Source organism: Giraffa tippelskirchi, chromosome 3, assembly GCF_054371585.1.
Source record: "Giraffa tippelskirchi isolate mGirTip1 chromosome 3, T2T-mGirTip1v1.2.pri, whole genome shotgun sequence".
Taxonomy (NCBI): domain Eukaryota; kingdom Metazoa; phylum Chordata; class Mammalia; order Artiodactyla; family Giraffidae; genus Giraffa; species Giraffa tippelskirchi.
This window is the reverse complement of record NC_137277.1, coordinates 99,557,944-99,579,004: the sequence shown is the minus strand read 5'-3', so window position 1 is coordinate 99,579,004 and position 21,061 is coordinate 99,557,944. Positions and strand designations below refer to the sequence as shown.

Sequence of the window (21,061 nt, the reverse complement as noted above, 5' to 3'; positions counted from 1 at the left end):
AGAGGGAGGAAGGAATACACCTATGTGTCATGTGGAGCTGTCTCTAGTTTTATTGTTCCAATAAAAGTGACTTGAAACAGCATTTCAGAACTTCACATATTTACTGCCTGATCCCTGAGTCCCAGAGTGGTGAACAATTTGATAATCATATATAGTAAGTGGTTCAGAAAGAAATAGACTGTTCTGAATAATGTATAATGACCAGGATTGTGGAATTGGTGTGAAAGTAATTGGTCTGAATATATAGTCTTCAAAATATACCATGGAATTTTTTCTTATTTTTAATCTTCAATATTAACTTATTTTCCTAGTGATTTTTCTTTACTGTTTGTCTACAATATGATAGGGAAAAAATAATTTTAACTCAGACTTCCCCATACCTTCACCTCAGTTCAGTTCATGTCGCTCAGTCGTGTCTGACTCTTTGCGACCCCATGGACTGCAGCAAGCCAGACCTCCCTGTCCATCACACACTCCTGGAGCTTGCTAAAACTGATACCCATGGAGTTGGTGATGCCGTCTAAGCATCTCATCCTCTGTCATCCCCTTCTGCTCCTGCCTTCAGTCTTTCCCAGCATCACGGTCTTTTCAAATGAGTCAGTTCTTCACATCAAGTAGCCAAAGTATTGGAGTTTCAGCATCAGTCCTTCCGATGAATATTCAAGACTGGAATGCCTTACTGTATTTTGATGACCAAAGGTCTTTTCAGTACCGGAAATGCTGCTTGCCTGCTTGTTATACAATGAGACTACTGGAACTTCCTACCTAGAGTAGGGGAGAATAATTTGACCTGTTTGAACAAAGTGTTGTTGTTCAGTTGCTAAGTCATGTCTGACTCTTTGCAACCCCATGGACTGCAGCACACCAGACTCTTCTGTCCTTCTCTGAGTCTTCTCCAGCACCGCAATTCGAAAGCATCAATTCTTTGGTGCTCAGTCTTCTTTATGGTCCAATTCTCACTTCCATACATAACTAGTGGAAAAACCATAGCTTTGACTAGATGGGCTTTTGTAAGCAAAGTGATGTCTCTACTTTTTAATACTCCATCTGGGTTTGTCATAGCTTTCCTTCCAAGAAGCAAGCATCTTTTACTTTCTTGGCTACAGTCACTGTCCGCAGTGATTTTGGAGCCCAGGAAAATAAAATCTATCACTGCTTCCACTTTTCCCCTTTCTATTTGCCATAATGTGATGGGACTGGATGCCATGATGTTAGTTTTTTCTAATGTTGAGTTTCGAGCCATCTTATGAACAAAATAGTAATAATTTACATATACCTGATCTCTCAGTGAGAACAATGCAGAACTCAGTATTATTAATACTTTTTCACAATTTGTGTTACAACCGTATATATTAGGGGCTTCCCAGATGGTACAGTGGTAAAGAATCCACCTGCCAGAGCAGGAAACACAAGAGACAAGAGTTCAATCCCTGGGTCGGGAAGATCCCCTGGAGTAGGAAATGGTAACCCACGCCAGTATTCTTGCCTGGAAAATGCCATGGATGGGGGAGTCTGTCAGGCTACAGTAGAGGGACTTGCAAAGAGTTGGACATGACTGAGCACACACACGCACACATTAAACATCTGTGTGCCAGGCAATATGCAGTGCACTTGACCTAAAGAGATGCACAAAACAGCCACAACTCTTGCCCAGTTTGAGCAGTTAAGATGACATATAATCTATGATCTAAAATTTCAAAAATGAAAAAAACTTGTAAAGATATTTCATTAAGGTTTATGTAAATTTCAGCCAGAAGATAATAGACTTTACCACTCCCAAGACACCTGAGGTATATTAAACATTTCTGGTTGGTAGTTTGATTTTAATATTGACAAAAAATGTGAATATGTTGATAGAAACACAGTTGGGTAATAGCAACTTTGGTGCTTAGAAAGCTAGTTTAGATAATAGGATTAAATGATAATATTCAAGAGAATTGGAATTCAGTTTTGGAGACCACTTTTGAAGTCATGAGAACATGGTAATATCATCAAGAGCAAGACAAATATGCCATTTATTGATATTTGACCAAATTTTCATCTGTTTTTTCTTCCCATCAGTCCCTTTTGAAATTAGTTAGGAGTACATCAGGTAGAGGATCATGATCGGAGTGCTGAAGATGAGCGTTGACTGACTAACTGTTCATTGGGAGCATGTCCCCCTGGTCACAGCTAGTTCAAGGTCCTGGAATGTGAGCGGCTCACAGATCACAGGCAAAATTGAACTTTGGGGAGTTCTTACTGAATCTAGAGTTTTTAACCAGCAAGAGTTTCATTAGCCACTTAATGACTTGGGGGAATACCAAGGGTCTAACATGGACTTAAAATCTTACAACTACAGCTCTGAAAGGATTGTTCTTTTCTTTATTTTAGAGTTTCCTTAAGTCCAAAGTCATGTACCTTTTCCTTAAATTTAATAAACATTTCCAAAATACTTAAATATGTATTTGTTTCTGATTTCTAAATAAAGTACAAATGTTTAAAAAGAAAAAAATCCTTTAGGTTGTAACCCACAGAAAAAACCGCTAGCACTTTGATTTTTATTTTTCTAGACTTCTTAGACATATTGTGTGTGTCTATGTGTGCATGTGTGTGTGTTTAATAGAAAAATGGGATCACAAGCTATTCTACTATATAGCACAGTGGTAAGAAGCCCTGACTTTGAAATCAAACCATCCTTGATTTAAATCCCAACTCTTCAACTTATTAGAATAAGACTTTGTCCAGTTTTTTCAGTTCAGTTCAGTTCAGTCGCTCAGTCGTGTCCAACTCTTTGCGACCCCATGAATTGCAGCACGCCAGGCCTCTCTGTCCATCACCAACTCCCGGAGTCTACCCAAACCCATGTCCATCGAGTCGGTGATGCCATCCAACCATCTCATCCTCTGTCGTCCCCTTCTCCTCCCGCCCCCAATCCTACCCAGCATTAGGGTCTTTTCCAATGAGTCAACCCTTCGCATGAGGTGCCCAAAGTATTGGAGTTTCAGCTTCAACATCAGTCCTTCCAATGAACGCCCAGGATTGATCTCTTTTAGGATGGATTGATTGGATCTCCTTGCAGTCCAAGGGACTCTCAAGAGTCTTCTCCAACACCACAGTTCAAAAGCATCAATTCTTCGGCGCTCAGCTTTCTTCACCGTCCAACTCTCACATCCATACATGACCACTGGAAAAACCATAACCTTGACTAGACGGGCTTTTGTTGGCAAAGTAATGTCTCTGCTTTTAAATATGGTATCTAGGTTGGCCATAACCTTCCTTCCAAGGAGTAAGCGTCTTTTAATTTCATGGCCGCAGTCACCATCAGCAGTGATTTTGGAGCCCAAAAAAATAAAGTCTGACACTGTTTCCACTGTTTCCCCATCTATTTGCCATGAACTGGTGGGACCAGATGCCATGATCTTAGTTTTCTGAACGTTAAGCTTTAAGCCAACTTTCTCACTCTCCTCTTTCACTTTCATCAAGAGGCTCTTTAGTTCTTCTTCACTTTCTGCCATAAGGGTGGTGTCATCCGCATATCTGAGGTTATTAATATTTCTCCCGGCAATCTTGATTCCAGCTTGTGTTTCTTCCAGCCCAGCGTTTCTCATGATGTACTCTGCATATAAGTGAAATAAGCAGGGTGACAATATACAGCCTTGATGTACTCCTTTTCCTATTTAGAACCAGTCTGTTGTTCCATGTCCAGTTCTAACTGTTGCTTCCTGACCTGCATACAGGTTTCTCAAGAGACAGGTCAGATGATCTGGTATTCCCATCTCTTTCAGAATTTTCCACAGTTTATTGTGTTGCACACAGTCAAAGGCTTTGGCATAGTCAATAAAGCAGAAATAGATGTTTTTCTGGAACTCTCTTGCTTTTTCGATGATCCAGCGGATATTGGCAATTTGATCTCTGGTTCCTCTGCCTTTTCTAAAACCAGCTTGAACATCTGGAAGTTCACGGTTCACGTATTGCTGAAGCCTGGCTTGGAGAATTTTGAGCATTACTTTACTAGCGTGTGAGATGAGTGCAATTGTGCGGTAGTTTGAGCATTCTTTGGCATTGCCTTTCTAGATAACAAGATACCTCTTCATTAGGTTGTTGTGAGTAATATAGAGGAGATAATATATGTAAGGTACTTTAGCATTTAATGAATGCCTAATAATTCAGCCTCTCTTATTGCTTTGTTCTGCTGCAGTGTCCCCTGAGCACCATGCTTTCCTGTATTATTCAAGGGCGGGGTGGACAGGGAGGCTCAGATATGTTTTTATGCACTAATTTTTAAAATTGGTACTTTATAAACTGGGCTTCCCAGGTGCCTCAGTGGTAAAGAATCTACCTGCCAATGCAGGAGACACAGGAGATACAGGTTCTATCCCTAGGTGGGAAAGATCCTCTGGAGGAGGAAATGGCAACCCACTCCAGTATTCTTGCTGGAGAATCCCATTGACAGAGGAGCCTAGCGGACTATAGTCATGGGGTTGCAGAGACTTGGATGCAACTGAGCATAGCACTCTATAAACTAAAAAATATATATAGTTAAAATTTACTCCTAATTTGTAAAACTTTGTGTTTTTATATAAAGGTTTATGATATTTAAATTTTATAAGGTAACATTCAATAAACTGACCCCATTAACTTATATGTCTATTACAGCATCTAAGGCTTTTTTGAAAATAAGTAAAATGAAGAAACTTAATAACAACCTTTTTGATTCTTTTTAATGTATATGTCATTCAGTGTATAATATATATGTTGTTTTATATGTAGTTTTCATATAAATTATTCCACATAAAACAGCATAGGCTCTCATATAAGTACTATGAAGGTCACAGTTAGCTGTGCTATTATATTTGTCTTATCCAAGGAGAATCATACATCTTTTTATAATTTGCCTTAAGTTCTAAGAAATACAAATTTGTCCCAGATTGACATAGGGGGTTAAATACTCTCTAAAAATTAATTTAGAACAGTCATTTTAAATTTTGTTTGAGGTTTTAATATGCTTTTATATAATTAAATGTGAAAATTAAATGTTTATATGCAAAACAGATCCACAGTGAAAGTTTACAACAAAGGAAATAAATGTTCCATTTTTTTTCCTTCTTTTTCTCTAGCTCAACTGAGAAGTCATTTCCTTGGAGATCAACAGGTATGAGTTTTTAATCATATAAAAAATCTTTCTTACATGTTGCCCAAGCAAAGTCTGCTCTCTAAATTTGCTGTCTCTTGATGAGATCAGTCCAGCCAGAACTTTAATAGTGAAAATATTGAGCTACTTTGCTTAAAGGTAGTAGTTCTTAATATGCTTAATTTTTAACATGTTTGAATAGATTTATATATGTCATTTGTAAAGAAATTAAAGGATTGAGCATCAATATTTTTAATGTCAATTCAATATTTGAATTTTTTATCATAAAGAAATACAGCGATGCCCTCACAAAGGTTTTTGTATAATCTTGGAAAGTTGGCTAATCACTTACCTAAGTCAAAGTCTTCCTTTCACAGTTTTTTTTCATATTAGAAGAGAAGAGTTGCCTGAAATGTTCATTTTTTTGTGTGTACTCAAATGTAGACTACCTGATAACTTCTAAAATAGCCTGGAAGATTCTAATGTAGTCTATATGTTCTTTTTACCTTAAGTTCACCTCATATAAAGGATGAATTACATTCAGGAGAGTGTCTCCTATTTTCACAGATGTTTGATGTCTTCACTCATTAAATGTTTACTGAGCAGCCACATCATGAACCATGTGCTATACACATTGCTGGTCAGATAGTGATGGACTCCACACACACATGTCCCTTGCCTCTCTTGAAGCTTATAATGTGAACAACAATGCCAACAACTTATAAATGCTAGATTAGGCCTTGATATCCAAATACTTTGACAATTTTTAAACAAAGTTGGAATTCAGTAAAACTCAAATCACCAAATGCCTGGTATCTGAACCTGATACCAGGATTCTGGTGTTATTTATAGTATATACAAGGCTCCTTGCTATTTTCTAAAGAAGCTATTCCTGAGAAATGTAGTGTTTTATTCAAAGCATAGATGATGTGTAGTATGAAGATTTCATAGGTGGCATAGTTGTAAAGAATCCACCTTCAACGCAGGAGACGCACAAGACACAGGTTTGATCCCTGGGTTGGCAGGATCCCCTGGAGTAGGAAGGGCGACTCACTCCAGTATTTTTGCCTGAGAAATCCCATGGACAGAAGGAGGAGCCAGGCAGGCTGCAATCCATGGGGTCTCAAAGAGTTGGACATGACCGAGCTACTGAGCACAAAGATGAGGAAGAGACATGTGAAAATCTACTTAACAATAAGACTTACAAACAGCAGTTTAGTAGTAGGAAAGACATGGCATGAAATAATATGTGGTTAACTGCCAAGTAAGTATTATGTAGGAAACGTTGTCATCAAATGGACAATCCATTTGTGAGATAACTTTGCAGGGGTGAGCCTGGAGCCTGGGGCTTGACTGGCAGCCCAGCTGTGGGGAGAGTATTGTCATTGGACAGCAGCAGAGATGACAAAAATGTCTCATGGGAACATTTAAAACTGGTTTGGGAGATGATAAGATGTGCAAAGACCACACTGGGCCAAATTATAGAGATCTGTAAATTCCAGGGACTTTGAACTTCCTACAGGTCATGGTGAGCGACTGGAAATCCTTTGAGCAAAAAGTCATTTGATTTAAACATTCCTCAGGAGACGTGGCAGTGCTGTGAACTGTTAAAAAGATACTTGAAGATTTCAGTTTAAAGAAAAATACAGAGTGCATTTGCTACTTAGCTATGGCAGAACTCTACCATTTAATATAAAATTCTCCTGTAAGTTCATGTTTAATACTGCATCATTAATTTATTCCAAAAATATTTCTTGAGAGCCTAGTTGGCTCACACATAGTTGTCATTGTTTAAAACAGATATCCTTGCCCTCTTAAGTGTTTCAGGTCTAGTGGAGATGTATAGCTCTATACACTTAAAATCGGGGAGGGGAATTCTTTAAAGAAAAACTACAAGTATATAGCATATTTACCCATAGCTCTGTTTTTGGACATTCAGGTGTTTTTCATGGGTATAAATAACGTTATGGTAAACATCCTTGTATATAAAATTATACCTGCAGCTTTGATTTACCTTTTAGGCTAGGTTTCCCCAAGGAAGAAAACTATTCAAAGTATATGAACATTTTCAAGGCTTTTTAGATGTATAACCAAGTTGTTTTCCTAAAAGAGTTGTATTCATTCTCCCTCCCTTTTGGTATATGAGGTCAGTCCTCTCATACTCCCTCATTAGTGTCATCGTTTATATTTCTAGCTGCAAAATATTTTGATATCCTATCATTGCCCCTTTCTCTTAGAATGCTAGCATTTGATAGGCAGAAGTTCTTCATAGCCCAAGGAAAATAGCTGTTTATCAGTCAGGGCCCAATCACCCAAAGGAGTAACTGTTCTTGGAAGCTGTTATCTAGGACTGCAGGGACCAAGGGCTGTGTGGTTTTGCCACCAAATTGTAGCAGTGGTGGGAGGTAGAGCAAGGCAGTCTTCCAGCATTAGCTGGAACCACAAGGGAGATACAGCCTTCTCAGCAGTGCTACCTAAAGCAGACCTGGAGAAACATCTGGCTTAAGTGAGCTGGAGGGAGCAGTTGTAGATTTCTAACTACCAAAGCCAGGCAGGCACAGTGTGTAATTGTATTAATGTACTTACAAAGAGAATGAGCTTAGATTGTGAAGACATCTGATAGGGAATGACTATCCCTTAGCGTCCTTTCTACCTCTCCTCCCCACCAGTGTGTTCACCCAGTTTCAATCATTTGTCCACCTTCTTCCTGGTGGCTCAGAGGGGAAAGTGTCTGCAATGCTGGAGAACCTGGTTCGATTCCTGGGTTGGGAAGATCCCCTGGAGAAGGAAATGGCAATGCACTCCAGTATTCTTGCCTGGAGAATCCCATGGACAGAGGAGCCTGGTAGGCTACAGTCTACAGGGTCGCAAAGAGTCGGACACAACTGAGCGACTTCACTTTCTTTCTTTCTTCATGATTTACTAATGCATAAAATAGAGATAGATAAAATATTATAGATACTGTGTAAAACATTATGTTTCATTTAATATATAAATATTGTATAATCTTTTATTTTTATACATATGCCAAATAGCTCACCAAATACTTTAGTGTTTCAGGAAATACAGCTTCAGTAATTCATCTGTCTTCACCACATGCACATTCATAATTCACACCTGATAACTATACTTCATCCCTTACTTAAATCAGAGTAGACTCCTACCCAAGTTCATACTCCAACATGGAGGTATTACATTTACTTACCCTTTTTCCTTCTTCAGGGAAACACAACCTTCAAACACAGCAAACACAAATGCTATTTACTTCACTCTTATTATTTTAACTGCATTAATGTTACTTGTGTGTTTTCTTAAATTTGCCTACTTTTCAGCCATTCTTAAGGCATTTAAGTTGTAACCATAGCAATAACCTATAATGATAAGAGTAGAAATTTGAAATTTGATTGTATGAATAAAAGAAATATCTGGTTTGTCTCATAATCCTTTTTCTAAGCAGTTATAGATGCCCTTTAGAAAGTTTGATTGTGAGTAAATGGGATGAAATGACAGTTTTGCTGCTACTTTTCCTGTAAAGTTTGTTATCTTCTCTTTACCAGTATGCATGCAGAAATACTGAATATAACATGAAAATAATCTTGTTTTAAAATTTGACAGTCCCACCCAGAATGAGGTAGAGATGGCTTAAATATAAAATATATTTAAAAGGTCTTTGGTCTGTTTTGTCTTTGGCTAGGTCTTGGCAAAAGAAACATCTTTATTCAATTATCTTGGTTTCCTAAATAAGAAAGGATTACATGAAAGGATTTAGAATTGAAGGTCTGTTATTGTTCCTCATTTTTCTTTAGTATTTTGAACATTTACTTGACAATTTCTCTACCCTTTCTTTTTCTCTTTTCGGTATTACAAATTTGACTTGAAAAGATTTTCAGCAACAAAGTGAATTGATAGCAAGGCAATAATTTGATCACTACCAGAAATTGAGACCAACTGCTGAATTTGTTTTTAAATAGCTAACTTACTGTAGAGTCATTTTCTAGGGAAGAGCTCAAGATGCCCTAGGCAGAAAAGGTTTCCATTTGTGATTCAGTTCAGGATAATCAGCTTGCTTGTTTTTTCTTGGTTGGTTGGTTGGTTTGGTTGATTTGTTAACTCGTACCAGGGATCGTGGGCTCTTGGAAAGCAAAAAGCCAAAGCTTTGGATACTCAGAGAGATGACGTCCCAAAGCATGTGAAATAATCACCCATTCTACAAAACATTCTATTTTCCTAGATTGATTGGGAAGCAGTCTTAAGGAGAAGCTCCCCTGTATGTTATAAAGTTGTTTTAAGCATATATGCTTTGTTATCTTGCATTTCTGTTGTCTCCTGTCTTCATTATTCTGTATTTCCTATCTTACCAGCATTATATATCTGCTCTCTAAAAATGTAAATTCACCTCCTCTTCTCTTTTATGCAGAGGAGAATTGATCATTTTCTCTTTGGCTTTGTCTTTTCCATAGCCTTGCATTCCTTACGACCATGGATTTTGTGAATGTATTTATGTATATTCTGCTGAAAAAGAGTGAAGGGGGAATGTTGTCTTAGTGTTCCTGTTTCCCCTTTTGTTAATGTGCCATTTTTCCACTATTCACACCTTCATACCAGTGTATGTATTTCTACAGTCTCTTATGTTCCACCAAAATTTGAGGTAGCTTTTAAGAACCCATATAATAAAATAGAAAAAAAAAAAATCCTTGTTCATAGAAAAAGTATATTAGAATAATAGGTAAAGACCTGAAGAAAGTGAGAATGCAAATTTATGCACAAGTAATTGTATTTCTTTATGATGAAAAATACTATATTATGGAAGATATCCTCTAAAGGATTAACCTTGGCCTTTCCCTTCTTTTAAGAAGTAACACACCAATTCAGTCATAAAAATAACCATACACTGTGTACCCTTTGCATCAGAAAGAAGAGTTGTTTGAGTAAACAAGGTCCTATTGTATAGCACAGGGAACTGTATTCACTATCCTATGATAAACCACAATGGAAAAGAATATGAAAAGGAATTATGTATAACTGGGTCATTTTGCTGTACTGAAGACATTAACATTGTAGATCAACATTGTAATTTAAGAAAATTTTAATTTGCTGAAGTATGAAGTGAAAAAAAAATAAAAGACATAGGAACATAAAAGTAGGGTAAATTTCTGGTTGACCGAAAGGCATTAAGGGATTAATAGACTTGGATGGGTCTTTCACGATAAGAAGGAGAGAAACTATGAATGATTCCATTCAGTTCATATATTTGATGTTTGGCAATACATGTGAAAGAGAAGGAGAAAGATGGTGGTAAAATAGAAATTTTAAGCTGATCAGATTATTTAACTTAGTGCCACATTTATTTATTGTGGAATATGTACTGAAGTGCTATAATTTTAACATGCCATCCGTTGAAATCATTATTGTATAATATACTGATATTAGTTAATATATACAAGTAAATTTAAGAGTTTTTCAAATTTTTTTTTTTTTTTTTTTTACATTTTCTTTATACATTAAAATTTTGCTTCTAAAATGGACACAAGTTTTCTTCCACTGGGATGGGTTTAAAAAAAAACAAAATACTGAAGATAAAAGATAATTGAGAGACTAGCCCCAATTTATTTTTCTTTTTTCCTCCATCTGTATCAAGTAATTTACAACACAAAAAAGCATTAGCACATCATGAGATAAGACCAAACTTAAACGAAGAACACTTTATGCCTCAGTAGAAATGTACTGAATTTGTAAAGGAGATACAGTAGGAAGTTATATTATACATATTCATAAATAGAATATTAGATTAACAATCATGTATAAAGGACTGTTTTATTGAGCTTGAATCTTATGATTTATTATTATTATAAATTGTATAAATGACAAAATTTTATTTCTGCTTCTCTTCCAAATACCAAGAGGAATATGAATTTCTCTTAATATCAGCCTTAGAGTCCTAAGCTTTTCCTTGCTTATTTTTTCAGGCCTTTTTTAGTAACACAGTCATTATAGTCTTCTTACCACAATTGCAGTGTTGTAGCTTCCTAAACACTACTGTGAAGGTTCACTTAGCTTTTTCGTGTTTTGTTACAAAAGGCATGCTTTTTATTTTTCTCTTCGAGGAATGTTTCTTACTTAAAATAAATAGGAGAATTTGGAGTAAAAGCTAAAAATTTCCCTCATTCCCACATCTACCCATACCATGACCATTGCTCCAAACACCTACACACACACACACCCGTACAAACACCTACACACACACACACAAAGTAAATCTGAAAACACACCAAACTGGTGAGTGTATGTGTGTAAATATCTACACATCTGCATTTGTTTTCTTTTTACTACAACGAAGATAATATATTATACATTGTTCTGTGACTTATTTTTTTCCTTAACAACATAGTAAAATCATGCATGTGTTTCCAAAACACTATGTATAAAGATCTGCCTCCTTTTTAATGGGTGTCTATTGTTTAGAAAATTTATATAACCAGTTCCTTTTTAGTGAACATGTTGTTTTTCCCAGTTTTGCCCTTTGACAAGCAATGGTAAAAATTATCACTGCATATCTGAGCGTCTCTGTTGATCACATTTTTAAAAGTAACTGCCTGAACAAGGGTGAATACATTTCTATTTTGGCAAATAGTGTCAAATTGCCTATGAAAATGCTTAGCAAGATGTGGGATGGGGAGACTTTTCCTCTACCCTCTTGGGTTAAGTAATTGGGGGCCTGTGAATTTAATTGAGGATAGACAGATTAATAAGAATAATAAAAACCCTAAGTATTCATATGCATATAAAGCTCACCAAAGTAGTAGTTCCCTAAATGACTAGGGTTGGGAGTTATATACCTAACTTACTGGAAAGGATGCAGGCAGGAAAGGCTTCTGTAGGAAGAACAAATGGATTTCCAGGGGAGCCTACAGGAGATAAGACAGTTTGTGATGATGTTTGTTTATGCAGGTATAAAGTGAAGTGGTCTCTCCATTTTTGTTTTTGTTTTTTTTATTCCATAAAATTCCTCCAGAAGGGATCCATGACAGCCTCCCTCCCAGAAGTTTTCTGCTCTTAGTGAAATAAGGGAAGCTCCAAAAAGCCTTCTTTCTAGTCACTATTGAATCTCAAATATTTTAGTTTAGAATAACCTTCATGCCAACTATCCAGGTCCAAGTTCATCCCCACAAACATATATTCCTGCCTTTACCAACTGTCAGTCCTATCTGTGCTTCCCATAGAAGCATATCTACTACCAGTAGATAGTAACATTTGAAGTGTAAATCATCATGATTATTAAAATTTGTAATAATTTATGAGGCTTTTAAGAAAAGTGTTTCGAATTTCTCTTTAAGCTTCATCTGCAGATTAAAGAGGGTAAATTGTTTAAAGAAATAATTATTAAATATTCATTAAATCACATTGCCTGAGACTTCAGCATACCACTGACCATTCTATTATTTGATTAATTCTTATGAAAGTTGGAGTTATGCCTGATCTTAAAACTTAACAATTTTGTTACGTTACCTGTCAGCTTTGCTCTCTTCTCTTTTCATATATCTTATACAGTTTTCAGTCAACAAAAATGCAACAACCACTATCAAAACAAGTGAAAAAAAAAACCTTTTTATCACCACTGGAGGTAATTTGAGTAACAAATACCTCACTCCAGAGGTCCCCAAACTTTGGTGCATATTAAAGTTGTTAAAATATTATTCCCAGGCCTCCCTACACACGACCAATTCCTGAAGCGTGGGTCCAAACCAGACGTCAATAATCTTTCAAGAGCCACCTTTAAACAGCAGGTGATTCCACTCTGCTGTTTGAGAACCACTGCCTTACTCATAATAAAGTTAATTTACTTACTAGTAATTAAAGAGAAGAATTAAAATTTTATCCTTCCTGTCCTGTATGTATTTTTCCCCAGGATCACCCAATAACCCTAGACAGTGTAATAAATATAGAAAAATCAATAAAATTAGAAAATCAGCAATTTACAACCCTTAATGAAATCATCGATTCAAGCGAAGATTGTTAATGTATGCAAAAACCTCTATGTTCTTAATCCTAGCTACACATTAGAATTGCCTTGTGAATTTTTTAAAAGTCCTAATATTCAGACCACAACTTAGGCTGAGTGACTTGACATCTCTGAGTGTGGGACTCAGCAGTAGTTTCTAAATTCTGTGCTGTATACTTCCACCCCAGGCAACCAAGTTGTGTGGTATGCAACCAAGGCTGAGAATCCTTGCATTAGTAGAAAGGAAGGTGGTAAACTTGAAAATACAAACATCAGGCTGCCACCACTTAAGTGGCTGATTGATCTGAGCAAATGTAAAAGTTATGATATGACAGGATGTAAAGTACATGGCACCCTTCGTAAAGTCCTCTAACCCACAAAAACTTGACCTGAAAGCTTTTTATCTCTAAATTTCTGCTTACAAGAAAAATTGTATTTTGAGGTTTTATAAATGATACCATGAGAAATCCATCAAACAAATTCAGCATGTGGTACATCCTATGAGTTTATTGCTATGGTTCCAGCAGTGAACCAAGAAAATAAAAATGAAGAAATGGGAAATCCTTTTTAGATTTAAAGGACTTAAAGAACAATCACAAATGCAATCAGTGAACCTTGTTTTAGCCTGACTAGTGCAAGCCACTGAAGAAAGACATTTGTGAGACATCAGGAAGATTTTGAACATGAACTCATACGGCATTATGGAATAATGGTAGTTTTCTGAAGTCCTTATTTGATAGAGCTACAAGTGGAAGTATTTAGAGTTCTGATGATCTCATGTGAGAGGTCTGTTTTAAAATTCTCTAACAGAAGAAAGGGAAAAGATAAATGGAGCATGCAAACTGTGGCATAATGTAATTATTAAATCTGGGAGGTGGTTAATTATACTTTTCTCTATTTTTATATGTGTTTGAAAGTTTATTTCTAAAAAATTTAAATACAAATTCTGTAAACAAAGGGGTTTAAATCGTACATCAGAGAGACGTATGTTAAAGCCTGCCAAGTGTTGCAGGCTTCTTCTAATAGAAATGAAACCAACTATGAGACAGTGACATGCGCTCTTAGGCAGTGGGTGGTACTTTAAGTTTCCACATAGATGAGATTTTGTTAACATTAAGCAAAATTACCTCTAGCGTGCTGGGCATCAGCTTAGAACTCCACATTTGTCACTCTGTGCATGGGTGTTTGTGCCATCAAATACGAATGTTAGCATTTTGCTTTAGTCAGTAGTCAGTGTGTATCTGAATGTTCCCAAGCCAGTTATTCATGATGTATGAACATATCCCTGAGAAGCTTAAATATTTTGAGTTGGTACTTCATGTAAAAATCAAATATCCAGTCTTAGCCTTTAACATTTTATGTTTAAAATTCAAACATGTCAAATAAATATTTAAATTCTCTCATGCTTTTAGTGATAATGTGAAGAAATATTCTATTAGCTAGCTAAAATAAAATAGAAACTGTCAAGTCAGAAAGCTCCTTGTTTTCCATTACCACTTCCTCAACACATGGAGCAGCACTTCCTCAGTTTACAGTTGTTACTTTGGTGTGTGTGTGCATGTAAGTCACTTCAGTCGTGTCTGACTCATTGTGGCCCCATGGACTGTGATCCACCAAGCATCTCTGTCCATGGCATTCTCCAGGCAAGAATACTGGAGTGGGTTGCCATGCCCTCCTCCAGGGGGTCTTCCCAACTCGGATCAAACCCACGTCTCCTGCAGCTCCTACATTGCAGGCAGATTCTTTACCACTGAGCCACTGGGGAAGCTTAGTTGTTACTTTGGAAAACATTAAAAAGGCTACCATCTATAACTCCACATTTCTTTTTTGTACCAAAGTTAGCCTGCCTTTAGCTTTATCTTGATAACCTTTATCCAAACAGATAATCCAATAGAAAAGTACAGAAAAAAGTTTCACAAGACCCATTCATTGCTTTTGGTGGTGAATATATATGGATTACTTTTTAAGATTCTTTTTGTTTTTTTAATAGAAGTCTATCTCGTATCTCCCATTAGCAAATATTTTTATTGATGTATTTGATAACTTTTCTTCCCATAAAAGAATGAAATTTGTCTTTGAAAAATTATTTGAGTGATTTTTGAGCACTTATTTTCCATAGATTACACTTTACAGCTTCCCAGGTGGCTCAGTGGTAGAATCTGCCAGCCAAACAGGCTTCGATCCCTGGGTGGGGAAGATCCCAGAGAGAAGGAAATGGCAAGCCACTCCAGTATTCTTTTTTTGTGTGTGTGATCTTTAACTTGCCTTCCTTGCTCAGATTATTTTTGTTATTTATCCATGCTGACCAATTGTAGTTCACTCATTTTCACCATTGAATTGCATGAATATGCCACAGTTAATTTATTCATTTTCTTGTTGATGGGCAGTTGGGTCGTTACCAGTGTTGTTGTTGTTTTTTTTTATTAATTCATTTTTTATTGAAGGATAATTGCTTAACAGAATTTTGCTGTCTTCTGTCAAACCTCAACATGAATCAGCCATAGGTATAGATATATCCCCTCCCTTTTGAACCTCCCTCTCATCTCCCTCCCCATCCCACCCCTCTAGGTTGATACACACTCCAGTATTCTTGCCTGGAAAATCCAATGAACAGAGGAGCCTGGTGGGCCACAGTCCATGGGTCACAAAGAGTCAGTCACTTAGCAACTAAACTACCACCACCACACTTTTTACATGACAGCAAATCCCTTATTCTTTTCTCAGCTTTTCTCATTAGGAAGTGAGCCCCCTGGCCTTTCCTGAACATCACCTATTAAACTTGGACACTTCATAGTGTGATCTGTTTATTTTCATCTTCATATTTCTAAACTTACTGTTTCTGTAGTTTTTCTTTCATAAATAAAAGAGTATACATTTTATGATAGGTGTAATGCCTGTATTTTTATTAGTACCCAGACTAAAACTACTTAATAAACACTCATCTTAATTTCTGTTACTTATAGAAATTCCTCTATGTTTTTTTCTAAAAATTAGTTTTAATCATTTTGAATCCCTGGACAGAATTTAGGAATTTTAAAGTATTTTTGAACAAGAGCTCTCTCTGATGACATACAAAGCAAAATTATTTTTCAGATTTGTCATTGTAGAAATCATAGTACTTCAAACCAGTTTATACAGATAATGATGTTTGCTTAAACTATGAGACTGAATTCAGGTAGATGAGCTTTTACAATGTATTTTAAGGCAGACTAGTCGATGTTTAGAGCAAGGTTAAAGTGAACTAGAAGGTACTTTGTTAATATGGTTTCTGTTTTCCAAGGCTTTTCACACAGTGTTTTCTGGATGAGTAAAAACTTTAGGGCCATTGTCTTACTGATATTTAAAAGAAAGTATGAGCATGCATAAGACTCAAGAATTTAGATATATTCAAGAGAACCAGACTAGAAATAGCTTTATAAAACATCGCCTTCTGTTCATTCTTCTAAGTTTGTACTTCCATGAAAACCCAACTTTTAAAGGATATCATATGTGTATAATAGTTTATAGTTGTCAACAAACTCCAAATATGTATAATATTCTTAAAATATCAGTCAATATCCCTCTGTGTCTTTGTGCTTCATGCTTCCGTCACCCTATTTACATTTTCACTCTGAAACAGGATTTGCCAGTGTTCTCATTGTCTCCAGTAATAAGGCTACCTTCTGTAGAAATAAATCTTGTACATCAGGAAAGCTACTGAAGAGGTCAAGTCTTTTTTTTTATATAAATTTATTTATTTTAGTTGGGGGCTAATTACTTTACAATATTGTAATAGTTTTTGCCATACATTGACATGAATCAGCCATGGGTTTACATGTGTTCCCCTTCCTGGACCCCCCACCCACCTCCCTCCCCATCCCATCCCTCTGGGTCATCCCATTGCCCCGGCCCTGAGCCTTTGTCTCATGCATCGAACATGGAATGGTGTTCTGTTTTACATATGATAATATACATGTTTCAATGCTATCTTTGGGGGACCATTTTCCAGGTGCCCTTCCAGAATTTGGCTGAGAGCTTTACTTCTTAGCTGTTGAAGGCACTGGAATACTATTTCTGCAACAGCTCTCTAGAAAGTGGACTCCCTCCTGAGCCTCTGATCCTACAAAAAGTGAGAGTCCCAATGCCAAATAGCAAGTTGAGTCCCCATAAGACTAAATACTCTGCTCATTTTTTACAATGTTGCCCCTGTGTGTAATAGCCTTAACCAGCTCCTAGGCCAGAGTTGGAAAAAATGTCACATGCCTAATTCCCTTAACAAAGAAAGTATCATCTGCCTTAACATTGCGTGCTGTTATCATCCTAAGAGCCTTGCCAGAACTCACACTACACTACTTTTTATGAAAGGGCACACCAGTAAATGCATAGCCACTCAGGACAAGGAGAATCTGGTATCAAGTTACAGCATGCTGTTTTGTGCAAGACTAGTTACAGGGTTGTACGTGCTAAGTCTCCTTACTGCTGATCTCTAGGTTTCTGTTTCCATGGTGATTTTACACACAGTATAGACCTGTGTCATTTCATATAACATAAACAGACACATAGATTAACAAAGAAGAGGCATTTTAAGAATTTCAAGTTCTTTAAAGAAGTCTTAGACTTTTTACTGAGCATATTTTCATGCGTATTCAGTATGGGGGAGATACAGCACAGAAAAGATAAAATAATTCACTTTGTATTTCATCTTTTACTATGAGCTTGATGGGGTGGATAATATAACACATTTTTAATAGCCCCACAACATTATTATCCCTTAACACAAATATTTTTCTTAGCTGCAACTTTCTACTTTTTCTAATTAATTGCCCTTTTCTGAGTAATACTCAGGCACTCAGATGAAATGTAGCAGGCAAGAAGGACCATGCTTCCACAAATCCCCTAATCTTAATCACAGATGGAGATTATTTCATCTATTTTGAAGCTTTTTCAAATTCTATATTTATAGACATTCATTTTCTTGGAAGATGCTAATTTGATGCTTGAAAATGTCCCATAGTATATTTCTGTTGTCCCAGAAAATGTGTTTATGATTTTTTTTAAAACAAAAGGTAACACATGTTTACACAGATTAAAGAGGTAGCATTCATACTTTGTTTGCCATTTTTAGTCATAAAAATGTCTTAATTTCATGTTCTGATTGTACTAAATCACAACATGCCAACTTTTTAATTATAGTTTAGAGCATTAATCATGAAATGATTAACCCCATCATGTAAGTCTCTGTGGGTTTCTCTGATAAATTTGACTAGTATCTGCTTCCATTCCACATAGAAGATGTTTTTAAAAGACATTCATTTGAAAGATTGTGTAAATAATGCATAATTAGTCATTGTGACATACCATACTACAGTAAGGAATGCTTTATTTAGTAATTTGGAAATGACCCTTTTGTTTACCTGAGGTATAGTGGCTGTGTGTACATACATTTATGTGTATGTATATAATTTGTGGATTATAAATTTTTAAAGAAGCAGTAAATAATAGCAAAACTATTTTGAAAAAAAGTTTTAATTTTCTTTTAATGATTCAGAAGAGATTTCAGTGTCTTTTTCTCTTCACAGATATACATTGTAATTGGACTCTACTATAGAAGTAGAAAAATGACTGAAGACCTTATTCATAGTATAGAATTTGGTTATTTTACAACTCATATTAAATGAATGTTTTACCAATTTTGTAGAATTTTGTTTTATATTTACTGAAATGTAAAGCACAAAGTATGTACGCTGTACTCTAAACCCAGTTATTTAGATCTTCAAGTTAGATTTTTGGCATATAGGAATTTAATGTTTTAATGTTCCAGTACTTTGGCCACTTGATGCAAAGAGCTGACTTATTGGAAAAGACCCTGATGCTGGGAAAGATTGAAGGCAAAAGGAGAAGGGGATGGCAGAGGATGAGATGGTTAGATAGCATCACTGACTCAATGGACATGAATTTGAGCAAACTCCGGGAGACAGTAGAGGACAGAGGAACCTGGGCATGCTGCAGTCCATGGAGTCGCAGAGTTGGACACAACTTAGCGACTGAACAACAATTAACATCTGTGTCCTTTTCCATGTTCTATTTTGTGAAGCATTGCACTTAAAAGAAACACAGGCTTTCCTGGCAGTCCAGTGATTAAGACTCCATGCTTCCACTTCAGGGGGCACAGGTTTGATCCCTGATTGGGGAACTAAGATCCTGCATGGCCAAAAGTAAATAAATAATAAAAATATAAGATAGATACTTACATTTAGAGGGTAGATGATTGTATTACTTGGGGGTAATTTTAAGTGTAGTAACCGTCTGTCAGTGTATAGAGTTACCAGAGTATTGTTGATTATATTCTCTATGTTGTACATTACATCCTCATGACTTATTTATTTTATAACTGAAAGTTTGTACCTCTTAAGCCGTTTCACCAGTTTTGCCAACTACCCCCTAACCCCTCGCCCGTTGACAACTAGTTTTTTCTCTGTATCTATGAGTCCATTTTTGTTTTGTATTTTAGATTCCACATATAAGTAAAATCATGTGGTATTTGTCATTCTTTAACTTATTTCACTTAGCATGATACTCTATCCATGTTGTGGCAAATGACAAAATTGCATTTTTAATGGATGGGCAGTACACAATAGGATACCATATCTTTAGTCATTCATCCATTGGTGGACACTTAGGCTGTTTCCATATCTTGGCTATTATAAATAATGGTGCAGTGAACATACAAGTGTATATATCTTTTCAAATTAATGTTTTCACTTTCTTCAGGTAAATATCCAGAAGTGGAATTGCTGGATCATATGGTAGTTCTGTTTTTACTATTTTGAGGAGCCTGCATCCTATTCTCCATCATGGCTGTACCAATTTACAATCCTACTAACACTACATGAGGATTCCCTTTTCTCCACATCATTATTAACACCTGATTTTTGTCTTTTTGATAATAACTATTCTGAGGGTATGAGATGATACCTCATTGTAGTTTCGATTTATATTTCCATATGATTAGTGATGTTGAGCATCTTTTCATGTGTCTATTGATCATCTGTATGTCTTCCTTTTAAAAATGTTTATTCAGATCCTCTGCCCATTTTTAAATTGAATTATTTGGGGTTTTTTTGGTGTCCATTTGTATGAGTTCTTTATATATTTTGAATATTGACCCCCTAACAGATATATCACTTGGAGATATTTTCTCCCATTCAGTAGGCTGCTTTTTTATTTTGTTGATGTACAAAAGCTTTTTAGTTTGATATAGTCTTGTTTATTTTTGCTTTTGTTGTCTTTGCCTGGGGAGGTTGATCCAAAAAAAATATTAATAAGACTGTTGTCAAAGAGTGTGCTGCCTATGCCTTCTTCTAGGGCTTTATGATTTCAGATCTTACATTTAAGTCTGTAGTCCATTTTGACTTTATTTTTGTATGTGCTATAAAAAAAAAAAGTGACCCAGTTTTATTCTTTTGCATGTAATTGTTCAGTTTTTCTAACAGCATTTACTGAACTGACTGCCTTTTCCCTGCTGCGTATTCTTGGCTACTTTGTAGTAAATTAATTGACCACATAACCACAAAGTTTTTGGAGTAGTTTAAGAAGAATAGGTCTTAACTTTAAGTGTTTGATAGAATTCACCTGTGAAGCCAGTCTTGGCCTGAGCTTTTGTTTGTTGGGAGTTTTTGATTACTGATTTAATTTCATTACTAGTGATTAATCTGTTCTTTTTTTTTTTTTCTTCCTGATTCAGTCCTGGAAGATTTAGTGTTTCTGGGATTTTATCCACATCTTCTAACTTGTCTGATTTATGGACTGTAGCCTGCCAGTCACGTCTGACTCTTTGCAACCCCATGGACTGTAACCTGCTAGGCTTTTCCGTCCATGGATTTTTCTAGGCAAGAATACTGGAGTGGGTTGCTATTTCCTTCTCCAGGGGAACTTCCCAACCCAGAAATCGAACCCCTTGTCTCCCGCAC

At 36.2% G+C, this 21,061-nt stretch overlaps 1 protein-coding gene across 50 annotated transcripts in view; it reads left to right on the top strand.

The window, feature by feature from the left end:
- The window catches only part of PKP4 (plakophilin 4), a 253,827-nt gene that overhangs the window by 162,502 nt on the left and 70,264 nt on the right, over positions 1 to 21,061 (top strand). For 34 of the 50 annotated variants that reach the window (XM_081582869.1, XM_081582868.1, XM_081582864.1 and 31 more), the window contains one exon: positions 5,100 to 5,134. The exons of the other annotated variants lie outside the window; for them this stretch is intronic. In XM_081582869.1, the coding sequence (XP_081438995.1) occupies positions 5,100 to 5,134 (35 nt within the window). The remainder of the gene's footprint in view (positions 1 to 5,099; positions 5,135 to 21,061) is intronic. 50 annotated transcript variants of the gene reach the window in all.